Below are 22,261 nucleotides of genomic sequence, written 5' to 3'. Positions count from 1 at the left end.
AGAAAAACAGTAGCCCCATGTGCCTGAGGACTAAATATAGAATGAGAAGAAAAACTCACTTTTCAGCCAAATGGTTTGACAGATTTTGAAAATGTCTTCAGATGGGTTAATGTTGCTAAATGCCTTTTATGTTAAACCAAAAGTTATGCTTTGAAAAAAAGTCCATAAGAAAGAAAAGGATTTTACTGTCAAAGTGAATTCTTGGAAAATATAAAGACAAACGTAAAACAAGAGTGAAACTGCTCAAACTGTTTCATAGAGGTGTTGATTCAACTTTGTGATCGGTTTGGAGGCTGCAGCTTGTGTAGAATAGAATAACACAGTTGATGGTGCCGCAGATAGAGCAAATGATAATAGCATCACTATGAATAGTGCAAACAGTGAAAGAAATGTCTGAGGTCCCATAATGTGAGAACAGTGTACTGTTTTAGGGCTAACAGACTCACAAGTTCTGACTGTCTCATGGTCGTTGCATGCAAACTGTTTCTCAGTTTGTCCGGTTTCTCCTGTTCTTCAAAACTGCACAGACATCAAAATACTGTAGGTGGCCAGGTAGCTCACCGGGTAGAGCGGGCGATCCCTGGCTATACAATAAATGTATAAAATAAAATAAATCATTCACTAAATACACAGTAATATATATATATATATATATATATATATATATATATATATATATATATATATATATATATATATATATATATTAAATAAAGAATAAAAACAGAAACAGCAAATATAAATATACAGTAGAGCCAAATAAACTAAAAGTTTTAAAAGTTGTAGTGATATATTCTGTATATACAGTACATATACAATATACAGATGCACATATCCTCTAAACATATATACTGAGTATGTGCACATGTAGACATGTAAAAATAACTAAGTGAATGATCTGAAAGGAAATAATTATCTCCCATCCCATAATCCTATTCCGGCCTCTTCTTAAGTACAGAGTTGATGTCAGAATCATGTGTGGTCTCAATTTAGCTTAAGTGAGTAAATTAGTAACCATGTCTAAGAGCGACCCTGCTGTCACCTGCTGTGCGTGTGCACGCGTGTGCACCCGTCCTTCAACAGTCCTCAAAGAAAACCCAAAGGTCCTGATTTACCATATTCATTTTGAGACTGTTTATAGGATGATTTATAACAAACTACTTCTGAGCGGTGGAGGATTTACGTACTGACGTGCATATATTCAGTGTGTGTGTGTGTGTGTGCGTGTGTCTGTGTGTGCGTGTGTGTGCGTGTGTGCGCGTGCGTGTGTGTGTGCGTGTGTGTGGTGTGTGTGTGTGTGTGTGTGTGTGTGTGTGTGTGTATGTAAGTTCCATTTTGCCCTGAAGATAAAAGAGGAGGAAACCAAAGTGTTTCTCATGTGGGTTCAAGCTTTAATCAAGGCCATGTGGGGTCAGGGAAGGGAAATGAGAGTGGCAATAAACTGTAATAAAGTTGACATTTTACAGGAGAGGCATTTTTGGCTTCAAAATATCACAGGGTCCCAACTACTGCACCCTAATCTAGTACTACAGAACAGATCAAAGCTTTGATGCCATATAAAGTAGACATTTTAATTCTGACAGGGCTTGTTAAAAACCCACAGGGCTGATCCTGTCATCAAAATGAATGGAAGAAAAAGAAAAAAGTTAGAAAGAGAAGCTATTTGCCTTTGAATAATATACTTATATGTGAAAAATCCTATAAACTAAATATCTGAAATTCCACTGGACCATTTGAAGCTTCCTTCTTCTTAGCTCTGGTAACTATTGCCTACACAACTGCTCATGAATGACTCGCTGGAGTGTGAGAATAAAAACAACATTAGAATCGAAAGTCCAAATATCTACCACATGCACAGCTTCAATGGGAGCGGAGTGACTCTGCAGAGTGGTATGTCCGGGAAAGCTACGGGTTAATTTAAGACTAGGAGCAAAGCCTGTTGCCAATTAGGAGCAGTCAGCGCCACATGTGGGCTAGACTTAGCTATCTCCAGAAGGGGCAAAGGGGGCAGAAACTGCGCTGCGCACAATGGAGAGAAAGTCTGAAAGTCTGTGAAACCACTTGTTCAAGATCAATTGGCACTTACGTGTATGGATAAAAACTAATTTGAAGGATTTTTTTCTCTTCAAGACATGATCAAACAAGATCTTTAGGACTGAAGGATTGATGCGCAAAAAGGGCCTGATTCCGCTTTTACCTTTCAGCATTGCAACATGGCACACATCTCTACCATATTTTTAGTCTGTGTAACAGCTTTACTCAGTGGAGCTGCGAGCGTATCTGAGATGTGCCGGGGGACGCGCTGTTTCTCTGGCCAGGACTGGAGCAGACCGTGCGTTGGAGCGCACTGCCAGGGGCGCGCGGAGGCAGTGGCGCCCCGACGACAGATTCACCACTCTGCACAATCCAGACAAGGACAAGTGTACCCGAGTTATCAACAGGATGCTCGTTTCAGTCATCACCAAGCCCAGAGCGCGCCGTTAGCTCCGTACACCATCATCCAACCTCAGCAGGGAGGCTTTAAGCAACTAGCGGGGACTGATGGCACTAGGAGGACGAACCCGAGAACCATTACGGCGGAGGTGTTCCATCCTGGCTGCGCCGGTGGGACCTGTCCGACCACTGTCTCTCATCGCCCGACCAGCGATGACGGTGCAACGCGGGAGTGCAAAGGGATTGGATGTAAACTTCCCCTACGGATGCGCCAGAAGCCCAAGCCTTGCGTCGGAGAAGGTTGCGGTACGCATGGAGGAGACGACGGAAGAGGACACTCGTCACCGGTACATGTGACAGACAGAGCAGCGCAATTTCTAGATGAACTTCCAGACGTTGGGTCGGAACGTGGTGCATGGATACAGTTGACATGTGACATGAAACCAGGTCAGTATCAGCTACAGTGATTAGCCACAGAATCAAAAGATAGATAAACAAATGCAGACTTCACTTGATGATTTGGGTGAAGTATTATTGTTGTCGATACATGATCTTCAAGTTTTCAGAATTGGGTGCATAGTTCCATTTTGTGTGTGTATGCCATGGAGAAAATGTGTAATACAGCATTATTTTTGCAGGAATATCGACACAGACACCCAGTTTGTAATACTGTAAATATATAAATATTGCAATACTTTCACTCACCATTGTGTTACCTCCTTCAGCGATAGATGGTGACTTAACAGAAATGTATATCAATGAAAATCTTTGATATTTCTACTTTAAATAGCTATTTAATAGTTTTCTTTCTCTGCCACAGGCAACAATGAGCTTCCCTCGGAGGATGCTCTTGTGCTGCAGCTGCAGCTGTCTAAAAGCCAGGAGAAGCTGGTTGAGGCCCTCAGGGGCCAGCAGGACGAGGTCAGGGAGCTGCAAAGGCTCCTCAGTGAGCAGCAGGGGACGCTGGTCAACCAGCAGAGAGAAATACTGGAACAACAGAGGAGGATGTACGAACAGATGGAGCAAGTAAGGCTGCCTTGATTGATGACGGGGGAGATGTTGGTAGTTATGTTATCGGGCAGTTATTAGACAAGCTTAAACATTTATTTAGATGAGGTGGATGGAAAACATCTGACCTACAGAAGTTTTATTTTGTTAGATGATGCGGCTGACTGACCTCCCTGTGGAGGATCTACTCCATATGGAGAGCAGAAAAAGAGAATGTTCTGCGCCACAATCCAGACTAATAGGGGTTACATGGAATTAATAATCATACATTTAGTCTAATTTGTGGATTCACGGTGATTATTATTATGATCACACAAAAAAGTTGCAATTTTTCTACTTCCAGGTTAAAGCCCAGTACAGCATAATGATGGACAGCATCAAACAAACATCTTTCCAGAACCTCCAGGGGGAGCTCGACAGTCAGATGGAAACCATGAGCGGGCAGGTTAGAGCCCACCAAGCACAGCAGGCTCTCTCTCTGCATAAGGTGGACATGGAGGCAAGCGTGATGGAGGTGAGCTGCAGGTTGAATCAGTAATCCCATGATAACTGTCCTGGTTCACTGTTTTTGTCTGCATTGTGTTGTTCTGTTAATCTTTTTCTTTTTCTTTTGTCCTGCAATGAATACAAAATATATAAATGATTCTGCACAAAAAAGGAATCAATGGTGTCCATACATGTTAAAGATATTGTATATAAAAACATCAAGCTATTCAATAAATATGATACCAGACGTTCTTCAACGACCTGACTAAAGGCAATGTGATAACACTTATTGTTATGTGCAAAATTGGCTTTACTTTCATGCTAGATATTATTTTTGCAAGAATACATCTGTTACAATATGTTTTATTTTTTTATTTTTTATTCTTATATCAGTTTGATCTTCTGCAAAAGCATGCACTGCACTACAGAATAGTTTGAAATAATTAAGTGAAGTAACAAACCTTGTCTCTTCCTACTTCAATATATTAAAAGGTTTGGACAAGTAAATAAGACATCTGCAATATTGGACATCTGGTTAGCTTCTCTACATAGCCTTCTCTAAATGATGTGACTGACTGTGATGGTCAATGACGTGTTTGATGCCGTCAGGTGGGGCGCTCCCTGATGGCCTGTGAGAGCTGCGGTCCTGAGGAGTACTGCAGCTTCAGCAGCGGTCATCCTCGCTGTGAAAAATGTACCGTCTGTCCTGCCGGGTTCTTCCTGGTTGCACAGTGTTCAGTCCATGCAGACAGAATCTGCCAGGTTAGCACTACAATCTTTATACGGTATGACCTTAGGCCTGTCATGTTAACTACTATTGTCCAAGAAATAATTGGGATGAACGATATTATTGTAATTTTAAAACCATGTTATGCCACTGATATAATGATTATATAAAAGCATAATAAATCAAGTAAACACTTTCAAAGAGCAATGAACTTTTGACATTGGAATTGAAATATGAAAAAAATATGAAAATATCCTAAATATATTAAACGTAAATAAAAATTAAACCACACAACCAACACAATAAATAAAATGGACTCCTAGGCTCTGTCAACTAAAATGTGCAATGTCTGCACTGCGCCCAAGTCTTATGATGCTCGGGAAAATCCTGCTGTTATTATTCTGGCATCCTGTTGGTTAAAATGTTGGTAACATTTTAATGTAAACAAACACACATGTAAACACAACGGGTAGTATCGAGGTCAGCAGAGCTGATTGAGGTCATGTCCATATATTGTACGATAAGTGGATAACGTAAAAATGATCGAGTCCATGTCCATATATTGTACTTAAAGTCGATAATGTGATTATCTTGACCACAGTTGAACTTGTGGATACAAACAGGACTATATACAATATGACAGAACTTTAGCTCAAAGCTTTGGAGGCAAAACAAAGCTTGTGTTGGAGGGTCCCTGAGTTAAAGCAGATGTTCAGTGTTTCACCACAGAATACTATCTATAGTAAAATTGTCATGACAGACATAAATAAAGACAAACAAACAACTTTGTGTGTCTGCAGTGTTGTGCTGTGTACGAGTTTGTGTTTGTGGAATTTACTTGTGGAATGCTAAATTATGAGGAGTGTCAGATTAAACCAAAACTATAAAGTTGTGGCCGGAAAACCAAAACAATGAGCTGAAAGATCGGGAGTAGGGTAGGGTGATTAAAAGTAATAATCACAGCTGCTTTAAAATTGAATTAAAGTGTTGATTTATTCATCATTACAGGACAGAGATGAATGCCTTGAATTATCTGATCTGTGTGGAGATCCACAGAATTGTCTCAATACTCCAGGTAACATGAATTACTGAGAACCTTTGTCAATATGCTCTGCGTTTGATAACAACTCAAACGTCTCTAACACTTTCCCACATTTTCACTTTCTGCCATTTGTTCAACTACAAAGTAATAATTTTTAGACAATGCATTCAGTACATTTTGAATTACATTTTGAACTCTCAGCTCTTTGTTTCCCTATCGTCAGGTGGATTCAGGTGCCAGAGCATGACAGAGCGAGACGGTAACTCAGGAATGTGTGGCCATGGCTACTTTTTCAACTCGGACATGGATGAGTGTCAGGCCTGCAATGAGTGTGATGGAGAGCCCGTGGCTTCTCCTTGTACCTTCACTACTGACGCCATCTGCTCTGGCCCTGCTCCGGCTAGTGACAGTGCGCTCTCTTTGTCCTGGTCCGGAGATGTGAGTCTGCCTGGCGCAAAAGACAACATACTGGCTCACGCCTTCCCTAGCGTCCAGCTTCAAATTCAGGGAAGAGGCGACGCAGGCCTGCTGTCTGCTGAGGAAGGTCGGCTGGTGCTCAGGCAGCATGGTCTGGTTTGGCTGGATGAGAATCTCTCGGTGAGCCATGGCTGCCGTAGCTTCATCCAGTTGTGCCTGCGTATGAACAACACAGATGGCTCTGAAGGTCGTGACCTCAGTGGCGTAAGGATCGAGCAGCGGGAGGAAAGGTCGCTCCAGAGCGTCAGCATCAGTGGGGTAGCAGAAGTCGCCCCAGGTAACATGATCTCCATCTTCCTCCGGAGCACCAGCAATCACTGTAACCAAAGCAGTGAAGGTCTGCAAATGTACGACTCTTTAGCAGCTCCACTCAGTCTATTCTGGCTCTCGCATGACACCGGGGCTGTTGCCATGACAGCACAGGCCATGGTCTCCGCACACTACCATACAAACTATCGCCCGGTTTTTCGCACCACCTCCACCTCTGACCCTTACGTAGTGGGGCTGACTCATGATGGCCGTGGGATCCGTTTTGCAGAAAGTGGCACCATACGTTTTGTATTTCAGCAGGCGTTGTACTCCATGGGCCAGGCGTGTGTAAGTGAGGGCTTCCAACTGTTGGCGTACCTCAACCATAATGGAACCGGCTTGGAGCTTTGCCGTTCCTTCAAACCAGGCGTCCACTATCGAGACACATCCTTAACTCTGTCTGGAGCGGCTAAAGTTGGCTCTGGGGACACACTGGCCTTTGAGATCCTCTCTCCTGCCCAGTGCAACGTACGTTTCTTTGGAGACGAGACAGGCATCAGTATCCTCAGCTTGGTTTGGGTCCCCGCTGCTCTGTCTTCCTCTCTTTCTGCGTCCGTGTCTCACACCGGCCTACCCTCAGGAGCAATCCGAAACAAGCCACTGTTCTTCCGCCAGACCAGCGCTCAGGTGACTCAGATGGGGCTGCTGGGGAAGGGATCCACAGATCAGAGGCGAGATTTTGTCTTCAGGGAGAGCGGCACAGCCAGTGTGGCTTTGGATCTCAAACTCATTCACTCCTGCAACCTGGTCAAGGTGACTCTTCTAAGACGAAATGATCCGCAGGGGTCAGGAGGAGGCCGGGAGGCAGAGGGAGCGCGACCCGTCCCTCTGGCCCAACAGGTGGGTGGTCAGATGCCGGAGGGAAGCCATTGGGCCAGTGTTAGCCTGCGGGCGTCCTTCCAGGTTCATAACGGTACAGCGGTGTTCTTCACACTGGACTGTGTACGCGGACGAGTCAACCAGATCAGCTACCAAACAGGGAGTGGAGTGTCAATCCTCTGGGTGGCAGCATAACATAAGACAGACAAAATGTAACCATTTGTATGGTTTCCAGTTCAGTAGATGATAAGCCATTTATATGATGGTCGAGTTTGATTGGTTTGATCTTAGAGGAATAGGTAGACATTTTGGGAAAGAGTCTTATTTGCTTTCTTGCCACGAGAGTATTGATACCACTCTCATATCTGTCTGTTAAATGTAATATGCAATGCTAAAGCCAGAAGTAAGCTTATCTTAGCATATAGGGGTGCACAGCTAGTCTGGCTCCCTCATATGGTAACAACATACTGTATGTCTATTAGTACAATTACAATCTTGGAACTCACCGGCTTTTGGTCTGACGCGAATAAGCCTCTGGTGGAAAGGCACTATATTTCTGGGATTCCGGTGTAGCCCGCAGTTATCTCAGCCTTTCTTTTTCCCTACGGTGCTCATTGTTTACATTCGGAATAGCAACTTGAGATGCGAGACTGGAGTTGAGCGAGAAGACGTGTAAAACCGGATTGTTTCACAAGTAGCCAGTTTAACAAGATAACTTTAAACTAATAAAAAGCGAAATCGTCTGATTTGGTCTTTACACGGACTGTCCATCTGTATTTAGGGCTGGATGAAATGGCCAAAAACTTCTATCGTGATAAAGGTCCTTTCATATCTCTATAATGATATATATCAGGATTTAGCATGCTTTCTGGTAATTCCATAAATAAAAAGTCTATGTGAAATAACCTCAAGGTAAAGCCTATTTTCGTATACTTCTTTTCTTAATCAAGCACTTTCCAAATAAAAAGTATTAAGTATTCTCATTTCAAGAACTTAAATGCAAAATTAACATTAAGTTTATTTTTTTATTATTTCTATATGTACACTGTTTGTTAATCGCATTGAACTGAATGGTAATGGATGTGTGATGTAAAAACAAAATCACATTCTCTCAAAATATTTCATGTTTCTGAGAAATGTCAGTTTGTACGTGTTCATCCTGATACAACTCCATTGATAGATGATACATGATGATATTCAATTCTTGCCCAAGCCTACCTGTATTCAACCAACGCTGGCTCGAACATATGAATGCAGAATCTTTTTTATAGAGATAAGCACATGAAAAACTCATCAATTAAAACGTTATATATTGCTTGTACTTAAAAGTGAAAATGCAAGAAATTGTGGTTTCATGCCAGGCTAGTTTCTTCCCCTTGTGCTAAGCTAAGCTAACGGTCTCCTGGCTGCAGCTTCATGTTTAATGAACAGATATGAGTGGTATCTATGTTCTTATTTAACTCTCATAAATAAAGTGACTAAGCATAGGCTATTGCCCAAACGTTGGACTATTCCTTTAAGCTGTTTGATTATGTAGTGAGTAGCTTACAGCTATATTTTTTTATTTTGTGCTTAAAAAAAGAAAGGAAGCTCAAATATGGCTTTTATTTAAAAAGAAAAAAGTAGCATTATGCATTAATCATTGTCTTTGTATCAATGCAAGTATTTGTGTAATGATTACTACAGAAGTAAATTATGGCTCTAAACAATTTTACAAGCTTTTTAATGTTTAGAAATGACTGTACTGCTGTACTTCTGTCTTTTATTTATGTAATTCAGTTACTCTGACGCCAACGAATCTTCAGCTCATTCCCACTGTGACTAGCATTTTCTGCTGTCACCAAAAGCGGTTAGCTGCTGGAGTGTGTTTTTTAAGAGCATGTGTTTCATGTTAGCCGCCATTTTCTAATGTGAATATCTACTGCATGCCTTGTTTAATGACCACTTTCTGCATATTATGGACTTTTAAAGAATGTCATGTGTTTCACTTAGGGCCTGTTCACAATAAACTGTCCTGGTGAGACAGCATGCTATCCTAAATATTAACATGTTAAGCTATAGTTACTGTTTACTCAAACTAAGCTGTAATAAAGTGTATATTTGATGTTTTATATTAAATCCAATACAAATAAAATTGTTTTGCCGGATATCTGGCTGCTGCCTCTGTGTAAGGACCAGGAGGAAGCACTGTTGAAAGTGCTGTAAACCTGCATTCTTTCAAACAGCCAGCAGGGGGCGACGCCACTGGTTACAAAAAGAAGTGTGATTGCATAGAAGTCTATGAGAAAATGATCCTTCTTCTTACTTGATTTATCACCTTTGTAAACATTTTACTAATGAGTTTATGGTGTCAATCGCTAATTTGAAGTCTTCTTGAATACAGACTGATGTTCATTTTGTTGGTGACATTTAGAGTAAAATAGATGATAAAGCATCATATGCTTTCGGGCAGGGCTACCTTGTGATTGACAGTTTGATCTCAATGTGTTGTGCAGTTTGGTTGTTGTTTGTGTTTTCTTTAACTTTAACCCTTTCACGCTGTGTTTCAGGTCATGAGAGTTAATCCTAACATTTTAATCGTCTACATACAACACTAAGCACTTCAAAACAGTGTCCACAAACCAATGGGTGAGGTCACAGTGAAAAGCTCCAAATCTACGGTCCATTGCAAGGACTCTGCTTGGTTAGACGTGGAGTGTAGTCATTAAAATCAATCCTGAAGAAGAAATAACATTTTGTTCACTATTTGTATCGAGATATAACTGTGTTACTGACATTCGTTAGTTGACTGCCTTTATGACTCTTACCTATCTGTGCTAATGTTACTGCTATTCATTTTAGCATTGAACATTATTAGCATGTTTTAGCATTAGCATTTAATTAGTAGTAGGCTAATTAGTACATAGCTGCGAGTTATAACTGGGTGTTAGTAGTAGCTAGGTCTATGTACAGTTTATTATGGATTTCTTAATTGTTTGTTTATGATAGGATAATTTTGCCTCTTTCTTTTTAAGGGTTTTTAAAGACATGACCAACATTTGACTGAATTAAGGTTTCGTGTTTGGGCCCTTTGTTTGCTGTGTGGAAGAGGCTAACAAGGATTTGGATATCGAGTCTCTATAGATGGCTATGTCTCAGGAGGTGGTTCCCCAAGTCAACATGTCGAAGTGTCCTTGGGGAAGATACTGAACCCCTAATCTCCCGATGGCATGACGAACGGTGAGTGCGTGCGAATGTTTATCACCGATGAGCATGAGGCACCTTGTATGGTAGCCCCTGACGTGTTGTAAAGCGCTTTGAGTTTGGAAAAGATAAGCTGATCCCAATCCATCCGTTTATTTACCACAGGTAGTCGACACTTGCAAGAATATTCAACCAAAAAACGTCACTAAGTTTTTTGCAAGGAATGCACTTGTTCCATCCCAAATCTCTCATTTAGAGACTGATAATTGTAATAATACTATCATGAGCTTTTTCTTATGTGCTGCAGTGGAAACGTGGAGACTGAATTGAACATGCTTGCTCTTGTCAGAAGCCGCCGCGTGTTTCCGATTACACATCAAAGAACAGATCCTTTATCATGAATTTAAACAGTTGAAATTATATTAGCCGGGTAGTTAACCTCCTAATGGCCTTCCTACACACGCCCAGCGACAGCCCCTCTCTTTCCTAGTGTGCTGCTCTGCTTTGGCACAAGATCAAAAAGCATGTTACGATCCTGGGCATATGTTCTATGAAAACCAGTAGACTAGTTCTTGTTATTATTTCATCCTTTGAAGTTATGACCCCCAGGTTAGTGTGTGCTATAGATTATTCAATAAATCATGACTTTTAGGGGATTAGTGCCATTAATATGCAGGTTTGTGTCTTAAAGGTGCTGGAGGTACTCGGGGGATCAAAAGAGTGCCGACACGACCATTTCCCAATCCAGTCGACTAATTCTCTGTAGACTGTTACTAACAATAAAGCATAAGCAGCACAGTTTATGAACTAAGCCTACATTTAGTCAGAAACTAGACAGAAGACAATAACAAAACATAAAGAAAACAAATCTTGAGACAAATTGAAATCACCTCCAGGCTGAGGGATGACCAGCTAGGTGAGTTATGGTGGTTTGACAATGATAAACGTTTAAGGTCAAGCCCCGCATTATAGAGAGTGGAGCTCCGTCTGGCAGGACTAGTTGCCCTTACACATTAGCACTCTGGATAATAGATGACAGATGGAGGAAAGTGTGTCGAGTTGGTATGGATGTGTCTTTAAGCAGTGCATAGGGCTGCTTGTATGCATGTAGGGAGAACAGACGTTCTTGTTGAGGTCCTACATGTCCTCAAAGAAACTTTATTACATGGCTTTTAGAATTTGGTCTAGGATTATCAGTCAACTTTCCCTGGCCTCCAAAATGGTCATACAACTAAATTATAACATCTAATGTGAAATATGTTTTTAAAAAGAATGAAAATTTAATCCACTAATCCCCAGTGAAGTCTTGCATCATGTTATTTTGGGGAAAGTATGGAAATGATTAGGGAATGATGAGGAAAACGGGGAATGTTATATACAGTTCTTTTTCTTTTTACTGACGGGAAGGTAGTGTGATTTTTTTGATAGAGCAGGAAAGTGACTTTTAAAGTGTCTAAATGTACATTTCATTTCAAGTTTCCCTTTCAGATTGATAGTAAAAAGAAAAGAAAAATAATACTATGAAAAGTATTTTCCAATAACATATTATGGTCAAATGTATTTCTTCTAAGGGTATTTGAGTTATTTTATATGGGGGAGGGTATTGCAGTGTTTTTTGGGGAGAGTGTTGCATTTTCTTCCTAAGGGTACTGCCATTTTTTCTAAGGGGTCCAGATATTAATAACCATGTGGCTTTGGAAAAAAGTAAAATATAATATTCAACCCCCCTAACCCACACCAATAATTTTCCAACAATCCCTTATTTGTTTCTATTAACAGTATGACCAGGAACATGTTGTAATATGGTTGATTTACCTCCATAAACTACAATATATTTGTACAAATGTTTCTCAAAAGGGAGTCTGACACGTCATACATACCATACACTGCATGGAATCCACACTCCCCACCTTTGTCTCATATGAACAGGCATGTGCGGTGCACACATCACGTCAGCGAGAGAGGCAGGCTGCCAGAGTGGAGCATGAGGTGACCGGTGGGGCTACTGGCCTACATATGGTACACAGACCGTGGATATACAGGTAGCAAGAATGTTACAGAAAGTGTCAAAATCTCGCCATTGAAACTGAAACAGCCATTACATCAAGGAATGTGAGGGGGAAAAAAGGTACAGAGGGAGGAGTGGGAGAAAGAGAAGAAGAAAGCCGTGGGAAAGAAAGTGAGAAATTGGCTGCTCCTGTGTCGGTGCATCTGGAAACAGTTCTCACTTGTTTTGAACTTTTCTTCTCCTCTACCCGCTTTTAAGTCGTCCAGAGGCGTCCCACTGTTTCTGTGCTCTGTAGTCAAAATGTTTTAGGCTATATTTTGTATAAAAGCTTTTATATGGCTTTGGATCATAGGCCACCACTACAAACATTATGAAATGGTAAGCAACCCAATACATCTTTATATTTAACAGCAGAGCAAAAGGTTGTTTGCAAATAATACCATTATGTTCATTATATAGTATGTTAAAGCATATACAGAATATCATATAAATCATTTCATTATGATTTCATCAATTGTCAAGTTATTTCTCCCTGAAATGCATCACAACGTTCCTCGTGATGTCATACTGCCCTCTACAGGATATTAAGAGAAAACACTTCTGGGTGGAGTTAATATTTATTATCACTGCATATGTTCGCCACATTATTTTATGCCATTACAACAGGATTACAACTTCTTTCATATACTTTAGTGCATTTATTTGACAACACAACCATATATGATAGTAATTCATATTACTGTAATGTTATTTTGAATAACATTTGTTAAGATACAATTCCATACATGGATGCAGACAGTCCATTATCAACGATTGAACTACAGGGTTACAGAGCAGAACATACGTTTTTAAATATTATTATCATCATCTAATGATGTTAAATGCACAATCATCTCAAAGTTTTACACAATTATTATGTAGGACTATAACTGTAGTAAATGTAAACGTAGTTAATGTGAGAGGCAGCATGTTAGCTGTGACTAAAAATAAGACTACAAACTGTCCGAGTTAAAAGTCCCACAACGTTTTAGGGATGTAGCTACAAAAACCCAATCCTGCATACTTAAGAGTTTTGGCTTATGATATCAGGGTAATATCATATTCATGTATAATTAATCCTCTACTGTTTTCAGATATCAAACGTGATAATTCGGCACTTAAGTGTTGCAGCAAAAAGGAAATTGCATCGCTATAAAAGGCATTAGTAGTGAAGTTAATGGATGATGACAGGAATTAGTAAATCGACAAATATAAGCGGCCACATAGTTTATGTTGAGCAGCAGCCTCGTTATGTTTACAACATATGCTTGAAATGGTACAGCTGAAATATAGAATGAATTTTAAAAAAAAAGGTGCCGATTGTGAATAAATAACGACTAACACTATCTATTTGGATAAATACATTAACATGATGCTCAGCTGCACAAGTTCCATATAAGTTGCACAATACTGCCACAATATTGTCAAAGGGATAACATACATTCAAAGCACCTTGGACTAAAACAGTAAGTGAGTTCCCACTGAGAGTAATGTTCTCGGCAACACTGTGTATTTAAAGGCTATGAGTGAAGTTAACCATGTAAAACACTGTAGAATTTAATAAGGAGTTGGTTTTTGGTCCATGAGTCAATGAGAACAGACTGTCAGAAAGACGTCCATAAAGTAAAGAGTAAAACGTAAAAAGAGTTTGAAGAAGAGGAGGAAGACGAGGAGAGACTGTCATGTTGGTTAAATGAGGCCTCGTAACACATTATGTAATAACAATGCTGTTGTAATAATCTGCTGCATTTTGTAATTAACAGCTTGAACACAATCGGTTATAAATCTCCCTGCATTTTGTAATAAATTATTACATATTGCAGTGGTTATAACAACATGCAGATGTTGCAGTTTTCTATGTAAATGTGATAACACATGCACATATCTTCATCTGTACACATCTCTTTCAGTAGCATTGATAGGATTCATGCTTGACTGCATATAATAAACATTGTTGTCAAATGTTTTATGAATGAAAACATCCATTTTGGTTTGTTATTACATAATGATTGTTATTGTATAATAACATTATCAAAAAAAAAAAGTGCAACTCCTAAATGTTGTATCAACCACCGCAATATTTATTAAATCATTTTAAAATGCAGAACATTTTTCTTACATATTGCCTTCAGAATGCAGCAGATTACTACAATTATGACACAATAAAGTGAAAAACTACATTTCGTTTAGTTGTTACGTAATGTTTTGTTACAGCCCTGCTGGAAAAAGGAGAGAAGTTTTAGTGCAGGATCTGGATGAGGAGGCGTTTAAAGTCTCCGCCACACTCTGAATCCAGAGCGTCTTTCAGGGTAACATCGTATTTCTCCAGGTACATGTCCTTCACTGTCTCCAGGTCGATCTGTGGAGTGAACAATAGAACACCGTTGTCACAACAAAATCCCTTTTCATTGGTTATCTTTCCCTTTTAGAATAAATTATAAAACCCAAATTTTGTTTTGGTAATCTGGAAATGAGTTAAACATCCGACTTGCCTCAGAGCGGCCTACAATGATGCGAATGAGTGTGTCTTCATCAGTGCCGGCTCCTTTCATGGCGGCATTAAGGCGCCGGGCAAAATACAGCTGTGGGTTCTTAGCACACCTGACTGTAAAACACACACAAAGGCAGCAGGTGTTACTACAAGAGCGGATATTTGATAAGTCATGGCTTGTGAACACTGTTACAGTACAACCTACCCAGAGTTATGTAGCAGTCCTTGAGAGTTCCTGTTGCTTCAGAGTCAATGGTGTCCAAAATGTCTGTTCCTGAAAGCTGCAAGGCAATGAGTTAACATTAGAACTCAACCATGCCGAGAGGCAAGTAGGGAATTATCTTGCAAACACATATTTGTTTTTGCAGGGATTAGAGCGGTCCTTACCGACTCGTAGAATTTGAAGGTGGCCTGAAGCTGCAGGTGGTTCCTGTGTGTCAGGATGAAGGTGAAGGTGGACTCATCTGTGCCAAATCTGCCTTCTCCTGCCTGGAAATAATACACCAACATTGGTGAGTATTTTCTCATTTGTATCAGTAATACTATAAAATAGAAGGAGATACACTACAGGTGGATAGAGTAAAATAATATAACTAATAAATATCACCACTAAACTTCCCCGGTTGATCACTTACACATTACATTGACAATTGTTTAAATATGCAAATGACGCATTATCTAATGCTAACTTTTGGGGAATTTAGGAGAAATCTACAGACGCAAATAAACACTATGAAAATAAGACTCAACTTGTCATAAACCATAATCCACTTAAACAAGGTAATACTCCGGCTCATTCTCATACGAAGAGACGTATAAGAATGACTATGAAACCTCATTATGATATGGTGACAAGAGGGGATACAACCGTAAGACTGTAGCAGCTGTGAGGATGTACTTAAGCGTGCGCTAAATGCTAATGTCAGCGTGCTCACAATGAAAATGCTAATGTACTGTTAGCAGGTATAATGCTTACCATAGTCACCATCTTAGGATGTTAGCGTACCAACATTAGCACTAAACACAAAGCAGCCTACAGCTGATGAAGGGAATGCCACTAGTGCAACAGGTATTTGGTCATAAAGCAAAAGCAGTCGTCCAATCAAAGTTTTGATCGGATGATGGTGCCAGATGAAGAGTCACCAGATCACACTGATACTGATCAAGTCAGAAGGATTCATCTTCTGGGGACCATGAATGTCCGTACCAAATGTTGTGATAAAAAAACCTCATTATAATATGTGAGACGTGAGGAACCTGCTGATATTCTGGCAGATTTTGCCACATGCTACAGTCTCTGCACACGTTTATATTTATATAGTGTCAGTGTGAAACTTCAAATATAAAGCTTCACACCTTAGTCGTGAATTTTGACAAAGATCCCGCAATCCTGTGCTGTAATGCAAACTGCAGTGGAGCATCACCGCAAAAACAAGCTTTGATTTCATAAAATCTGTACTTGTGAGATTTGCCAGTCACCCTGGGCTCACATGTTTAAACATCCAAGTCTTGGATCACATTACCTTGCAAACACCGTTGTTATTTGAAGAGCCAACCTCTAATTTGAAAGGACTTATGCAGCATCTGGAAGCGTACCTCAAACAAAGATGTTGCATCCTGTTCGGCTAAATCCTCATCCACTTCATAGCCCTCGTCTCTGCTCGCCTGTGGAGAAAGAGGGATATAAGAGAAGAGCGGGATACAGGAGAGAGACGTTGAGGGAGAAAAGGGGAAGATGGGTTTAAGAAGATCGATAAGGGAGGCGATGCATGTAGAGAGAGTGAGGGAAAATATTTAGTGAGTGGAGGAAAGGTCAAAAAGATGGATTGCAAAAATAATCTCAGGCATTTACGGGATAACAATCTGCTGCACATCAATGGGAAATATTTGAAGGCCTCTTTGGATAGACGTCGCTGTAGAACATGAGTCACACTGTGTTTGTCTTTCCTTTCTGCGGGCAGGAAGAGAGAGGGGAAGCAGAAAAGGGTGGGAGCGCTGAAAAAACGGGCAGAGAGACCAAAGCATGCCGACGATGGGATGTTTGACGAATGTCTCAGTGGGCCAATCACAGCGTGGAGAACAATTGTGCAAGTCGTTATCAAAGGAAGAGAAGTGCTTCTCTTTATGGCTTCCATCCAGATTCAAGACTTTATTCTTGAAACAATGCTCTCTCTTTTCTTTGTGTACTGCAGCTGCCCTTGTAACCGTCAACGCTGATGGAAGCATCGTTCAGGATTAAATAAAGCTAAAATAATGAGACTTTACCTGCAGCAGTGATGTCAGCAGGCTCCTCACTTCTCCACTGGTGTCATCCTCAATGTCTGTCTCTAATTCACGCTCATGCACTGTAAAGTAAGATGAAAAAACAGTCACCACTTAACCATAGACTGTATGATATATCATATGATCTCTATATAGATAGATAGATAGATAGATAGATAGATAGATAGATAGATAGATAGATAGATAGATAGATAGATAGATAGAGAGATCTATCGGTTTTGAAGTTATAGAAGAGGAGCGTTTTGCTGTCGCCATTTAGTATTTTTGCAATCAGAAGTGACATTAGAGGGTGGAGCTAAGGACAACCGATCACTGAAAAATAAATTTTTAGACGACCAACAGGTTGGAATTAACTTTCATGAACTGAAAACACACTGGGTTGAAGTTCTAAGACGAAAACCCTAAAGCATACCCTGCTTTATTGTCTATTGTACTCTAAATGCGACCATCATTTGAAGAACAAGCATCATGCTGTATTGAAACAGACTTCAAACTAGCGATTGAGACATGAACTCGTTAGGGAAATGTTTACTGAGGTAATAAATCCAGTGAAAAGTAGGGTCATTTTCTCATAGACGTCTATACAATCAGACTTCTTTTTGCAAACAGTGGAGTCGCCCCCTGCTGGATATTAGAGAGAATGCAGGTTCAAGGCACTTCCACATTGGCTTGAGGTTAAAATATATAATTAAAAACGAGAAAATGTCGCTTAAACTGGATAAAAAGTCCATTTAAGACAGCTTCTGGATGACAACGCTGAGCATGCTCAGAGCGGATACATACGTACAAATGAAACAGACTGTAAAATAACAGATTTCTCTAGGTTTGAAAATTGTTGGAAACATTTGTGATAATGAAGTACACAACTCAACAAGATAAATTACATAGGCCACATTGTTTTTAAACATTTAAATATGGAAATTTTACGTATTGTGCCTTTAAGTATTCTTTATCAACAGATATAATATACAGTCTGTATCCAAGTCCTACAGAACAGTGCTACAAGATATTTTGCAGTAAGTAACATAATTGACCCTGACAGGGATAAAATAAGACGGGGTTTTTGGTCAGCTGGAGAGAAAAACATGAGTCATTACACCATGAGTCACTCCCAAAACTGAAAACACCCACGACATTATGACAAATACAAAACTTGGTATGTATCTGTTCCACATGCTGCTTAAATTATCACCATTTCCAGCATGAGAGGAACTTCAGATTGGTAGCTGTTTATAAAAGACAAGGAAGGAAACTCACCCTGGGCATAAGTCTGCTTGTAGCTCAAGATGTCCTGTTAGGAGTTAAAGAAAGATGACATTCAGTCAGCTCCTGATGTTAAAGCTGCTCTCATAAACATTTTTGAGATGGATCAAGTGACCATGTGTAATAAGAAATGAGTCACTTGTGACTAACCAACAGATAATTATCCCCCCAAACTCTACAGTTCAGCTCTGTGGAATGTTTTAGCAGCTTTGAGCTTAATATTTTGGTTTTACAGCCGACAACAGTAATGTCTTTATTCAGTCTCCCTCTCAGGTGGCCAAGACTTCACTGAATGCAGGTTTAACATCAGGTAAGTGAACACCAGCAGTTATAAAGAACTTAGAAATAGCGTCAATTCGACTGCTTTTCGGTTTAATTTTAACTTCAAATTTCCGACTTGTATACCACTTTCTGTGAAGGCATACTTTATCAACTAATAGCTTTATTAAGCGTCATTAAAGACAGCTTTTGGGTTACCACGTCGGTGTATCTGCTACAAGCTTAACAACTTGCTTTGTGGGTTTATGGACCACTTTCTGAAGAGCACATGACTAAAATCCATTCATCCAACATGTTAGAATCGAGTTATTAACAATAACAAAACCATTAGTTAGAACCCATTATAAACCACTTAGAAGTAGCCCAAATTATAAGCAGTTTGAACTTTAAAAATCAACTATCAAGCGTGTAACCGACTTTTCTAATACGTTTCTTACAGTTAACCTGCAGTTAAAGAAAGAGTGAAAGTAAAAACATGTAGCATCAAAGAACAGCATCACATATTGACCGACCTCATTGGGGGCTGTGCACAGGATCTCTACCAGTACGTCTTCGTCCGTGCCCGCCCCCTTCATGGCCTTCCTCAGCTCCTTGGCGAAGTAAATATTAGGAGGCTCCAACATGGCGATGGTGGCTTTCTCAAAACTACCTGTCAGCTCCTTCTTTAGGACCTCCTCCAACTCCTGAACAAACACAGATATAACTGCATGTACGTGCATGTGTGAGCGTATGCAAGAGAAAGAGGGGAAGTGTAGTCAGGTACTTACGTCATCATACTTCTCAAAGTAGGCCTGCTTGAGCTCCACACGCTGAGCTGAAGAGCGATTGGCCAGGATCTCAATAATAACCTCTTCATCTGTGCCTGGAGAATATACAGCAGCGCACACACAAGGGTTTACATCAGGGTCCTTCAGTTATCAGCCCATTAAATGGCCATTATCAGTAGTCGTCAGGAGTATAGATTTGTGGTGGTAGGGCCCTACTCTCCCTCCTAATGGGCTCAGTAGGCCGTTATCGTCTATTGGTAAGCTGGGTCACCGCAGGGAGGCTCAGAAATGTTAAACTGCGATCTCTAGTGGCCGTAGAATTTATGACGGGAGCAAAGGAGGAAGTCCATGTAACGAGAAGGTTGGATGATGGATGGATCGGCCAAACAAGCAGGAATTTCACTCCCATAGTGACCAAAAATCTACCGTATTTGAGTTACGTGACTTACATGCGTTACTTAAGGTACACTTATTTTTATTGTCATAAACCTTACCAAGTAGTTTTGTTTCAAATCACAACGTTAACCGCATTTTGTTTGTTTGTTTGTTTATTTATTTAGATCCCCATCAGCTTTGCGTCGCAGCAGCTAACCTTCCTGCGTCAACACAGTTACATATTTCTGACAATACAGAAATACTCATTCACGCTCCTCATTACAATTCACTAACATAACACAAATACAAAAAGAATAGACCGGCTCCAACTGAATCATCATTTAACTGATAAATATCATCATTTAACATAGAAAAGCCCACAAACCCCTCACACACCAAGGACAACTTAACTTGATTACTCGGGTTTCTTCTTCAGTAATGCTCTTTCAGCGTGCGGGTAGGAGCAGTTTGCCCATGTTGCTCCATCTGAAGCAATATAATGGTGGCGATAACAACTAATAACGGCCATTTAATGGGCTGATAAGATTTGAAACGGGTGCTTAACCATCATAGCAATATTGCATTATTACTAGACTCCTTAAAGCTTTAGCATTTTTCAGATGGAAGTCAGTCTAGGAGTCTTGTCACTCAACCTGGACAGGACTTTAAAATGGCTGCCAGCCTGACGTATTGTTTTTCTTTTTCTTTTTTTTGGGGTATAATTGCTGTTTTTCTGTATTAAAAATGTAATTAAACTTGTATATTCACAATATATGTATTGCCAATATATTGATAAAACAACACTGCCGATAATATAGCAACTTAGTGGACAGGTGCCATTGACAGGTCTCCTTAAATATTCTGCATGCTGTCTGGTATCAGTATGGAAACTCATATTGTTGTTGTTCATTTCTGATTTAATGAGATGCAGTTATAAGTGGATCCATTGTAAATGCACTGCAATCAATGGATGTCTTAATCACACACAAATAGAGAACCAGTGACTAAATAAGAGGAATTAATAAAAGTAAAACAACACATTACTTAGCATCTTATACTGTACACTCACCGAAACCTTTACAAGCTTTCCTGATAGCTTTGATATCAGCAGTGACATCAAAGTCCTCAAATGGGACCACGGTGGGCTGGAGAAAAAAAAGTGACAGGATCAATGAAAATATAGAAATTATTTAAGAAAACTTAAGCAAACAGATGAAACAACACTTGTAAGCTTGTAAAGCTACATCATAATGCCCTCGACAAAAAGAATGATGAAAGATGATTTTACATAAGGCCTATTACAGATGGCTTCATCCAGGCCGGTTTATCCCGCAGGAAAAGGGTGCAGCAGCTTGTGTGATCGCTGAGTCATGGGGCAGCAGCAGCAGTGTGCAATCTCCTCTCGTCGCCCACCCTCCGTTTAATACAATGCGACCTTACTGATCAGCGTTTCTGAGAGATTCCTCGCTGCTGCTGCTGCTGCTGCTGCTGCTTCAGCTGCCTCGGCAGGGCAGGGCTCACTCCCTCTGCTCAACTTAACTGCGCAACTTCTGCTGCAGCACTGAATGTTTACAGACAAAAAGTCTTGTTTCCATCTCCTGAAGGAAATAACAAAGCTAGAATATTCTCCGGAACGCTGTTTTTGCTACTTAATAATACTTTAGTGATTATCACGGCGCACTTTTCAGGGCTGTACCGGTGGCTGATCCATCCATGACAGTTATGTTGCACTGATTAAGAATGTAAGCTTTTACAAGTTAGGAGATCCAGTGTTCTTACCTGCACGTTGCCCATGTTATTCCAAAGTGACAAAGTTCCAAAGTGACAAATGAAAGCTGTGTCGAGCTGTTGTGCTGCTCTGTAGTTGATGTGATGCGTGTCAGTCGGGTCGGTTGTTCCTGAAAGGACTCAGCCCTGTCCGGTGCTGCAGGGATGACGTCACTGCCGCTTGTTAATTTAGCAGGGTGGAGTTTGGTGGTGGTTATGGGGGGAGGAGAAAAACAATAATTGTTTTCAGCTTGTGAAACTGTGAGTGTGTCATCATAACAAAATGTGGTACTGGAGACTCATGCTGGAGCGGAAACTACCAAAAGAAGCCACTTTGCCACATATTCCTGTGTGCAGGAGGGTCGTTAAGATCAGAATGAAGGTTAAGTTCGAAGATGGGAGTGGTCCGAGCGAGGGCGCCGGAAGTAGAGGGGGGAATGGGGGGATGTTGTTATTCCATCGCAAGAAGGACTCCTGATTATATTCAGTGAGGTAAACATCCACT

At 40.4% G+C, this 22,261-nt stretch overlaps 2 protein-coding genes across 3 annotated transcripts; one reads left to right on the top strand and one right to left on the bottom strand.

Moving 5' to 3' along the window:
- Positions 1-2,048: 2,048 nt before the first annotated feature.
- Positions 2,049-9,448, top strand: LOC115022693 (uncharacterized). Its single transcript, XM_029453770.1, has 6 exons — positions 2,049-2,880; positions 3,254-3,459; positions 3,785-3,955; positions 4,537-4,689; positions 5,663-5,729; positions 5,920-9,448. Exons 1-6 carry the CDS (start codon positions 2,214-2,216, stop codon positions 7,494-7,496), a joined length of 2,841 nt encoding a protein of 946 aa, XP_029309630.1. The 5' UTR covers positions 2,049-2,213; the 3' UTR covers positions 7,497-9,448.
- A 3,649-nt stretch (positions 9,449-13,097) lies between these two features.
- On the bottom strand, positions 13,098-21,956 carry LOC115022812 (annexin A13-like). Of its 2 annotated transcripts, none has more exons than XM_029453909.1 (11): positions 21,769-21,956; positions 21,059-21,134; positions 19,615-19,709; positions 19,360-19,527; positions 18,563-18,596; positions 17,288-17,367; positions 16,619-16,687; positions 15,410-15,511; positions 15,228-15,303; positions 15,024-15,136; positions 13,098-14,890 (listed from the first exon to the last, which is right to left on the bottom strand). In XM_029453909.1, the coding sequence occupies exons 1-11, from the start codon at positions 21,781-21,783 to the stop codon at positions 14,771-14,773; spliced, it is 948 nt and encodes a 315-aa protein (XP_029309769.1). In that variant the 5' UTR covers positions 21,784-21,956; the 3' UTR covers positions 13,098-14,770. The 2 variants fall into 2 exon arrangements, with proteins under 2 accessions (XP_029309769.1, XP_029309768.1); XM_029453908.1 differs by having other exon boundaries at positions 19,360-19,530; positions 21,769-21,953.
- Between the last annotated feature and the right edge of the window lie 305 nt (positions 21,957-22,261).

Source organism: Cottoperca gobio, chromosome 17, assembly GCF_900634415.1.
Source record: "Cottoperca gobio chromosome 17, fCotGob3.1, whole genome shotgun sequence".
Lineage (NCBI taxonomy): Eukaryota > Metazoa > Chordata > Actinopteri > Perciformes > Bovichtidae > Cottoperca > Cottoperca gobio.
Note: the sequence above shows the minus strand (reverse complement) of the source record. Positions and strands in the feature narration are given on the sequence as shown.

Bases quoted from the DNA above. Each gene is read 5' to 3' on its own strand.
- LOC115022693 (XM_029453770.1), top strand. From the start codon at position 2,214: ATGGCACACATCTCTACCATATTTTTAGTCTGTGTAACAGCTTTACTC. The intron at 2,881-3,253 runs GTCAGTATCAGC...TCTCTGCCACAG, and splicing joins GACATGTGACATGAAACCAG to GCAACAATGAGCTTCCCTCG. The intron at 5,730-5,919 runs GTAACATGAATT...CCCTATCGTCAG, and splicing joins GAATTGTCTCAATACTCCAG to GTGGATTCAGGTGCCAGAGC.
- LOC115022812 (XM_029453908.1), bottom strand. The intron at 17,368-18,562 runs GTGAGTTTCCTT...CTTACTTTACAG, and splicing joins CAAGCAGACTTATGCCCAGG to TGCATGAGCGTGAATTAGAG. The intron at 16,688-17,287 runs GTAAAGTCTCAT...CTTTCTCCACAG, and splicing joins TGCTGACATCACTGCTGCAG to GCGAGCAGAGACGAGGGCTA.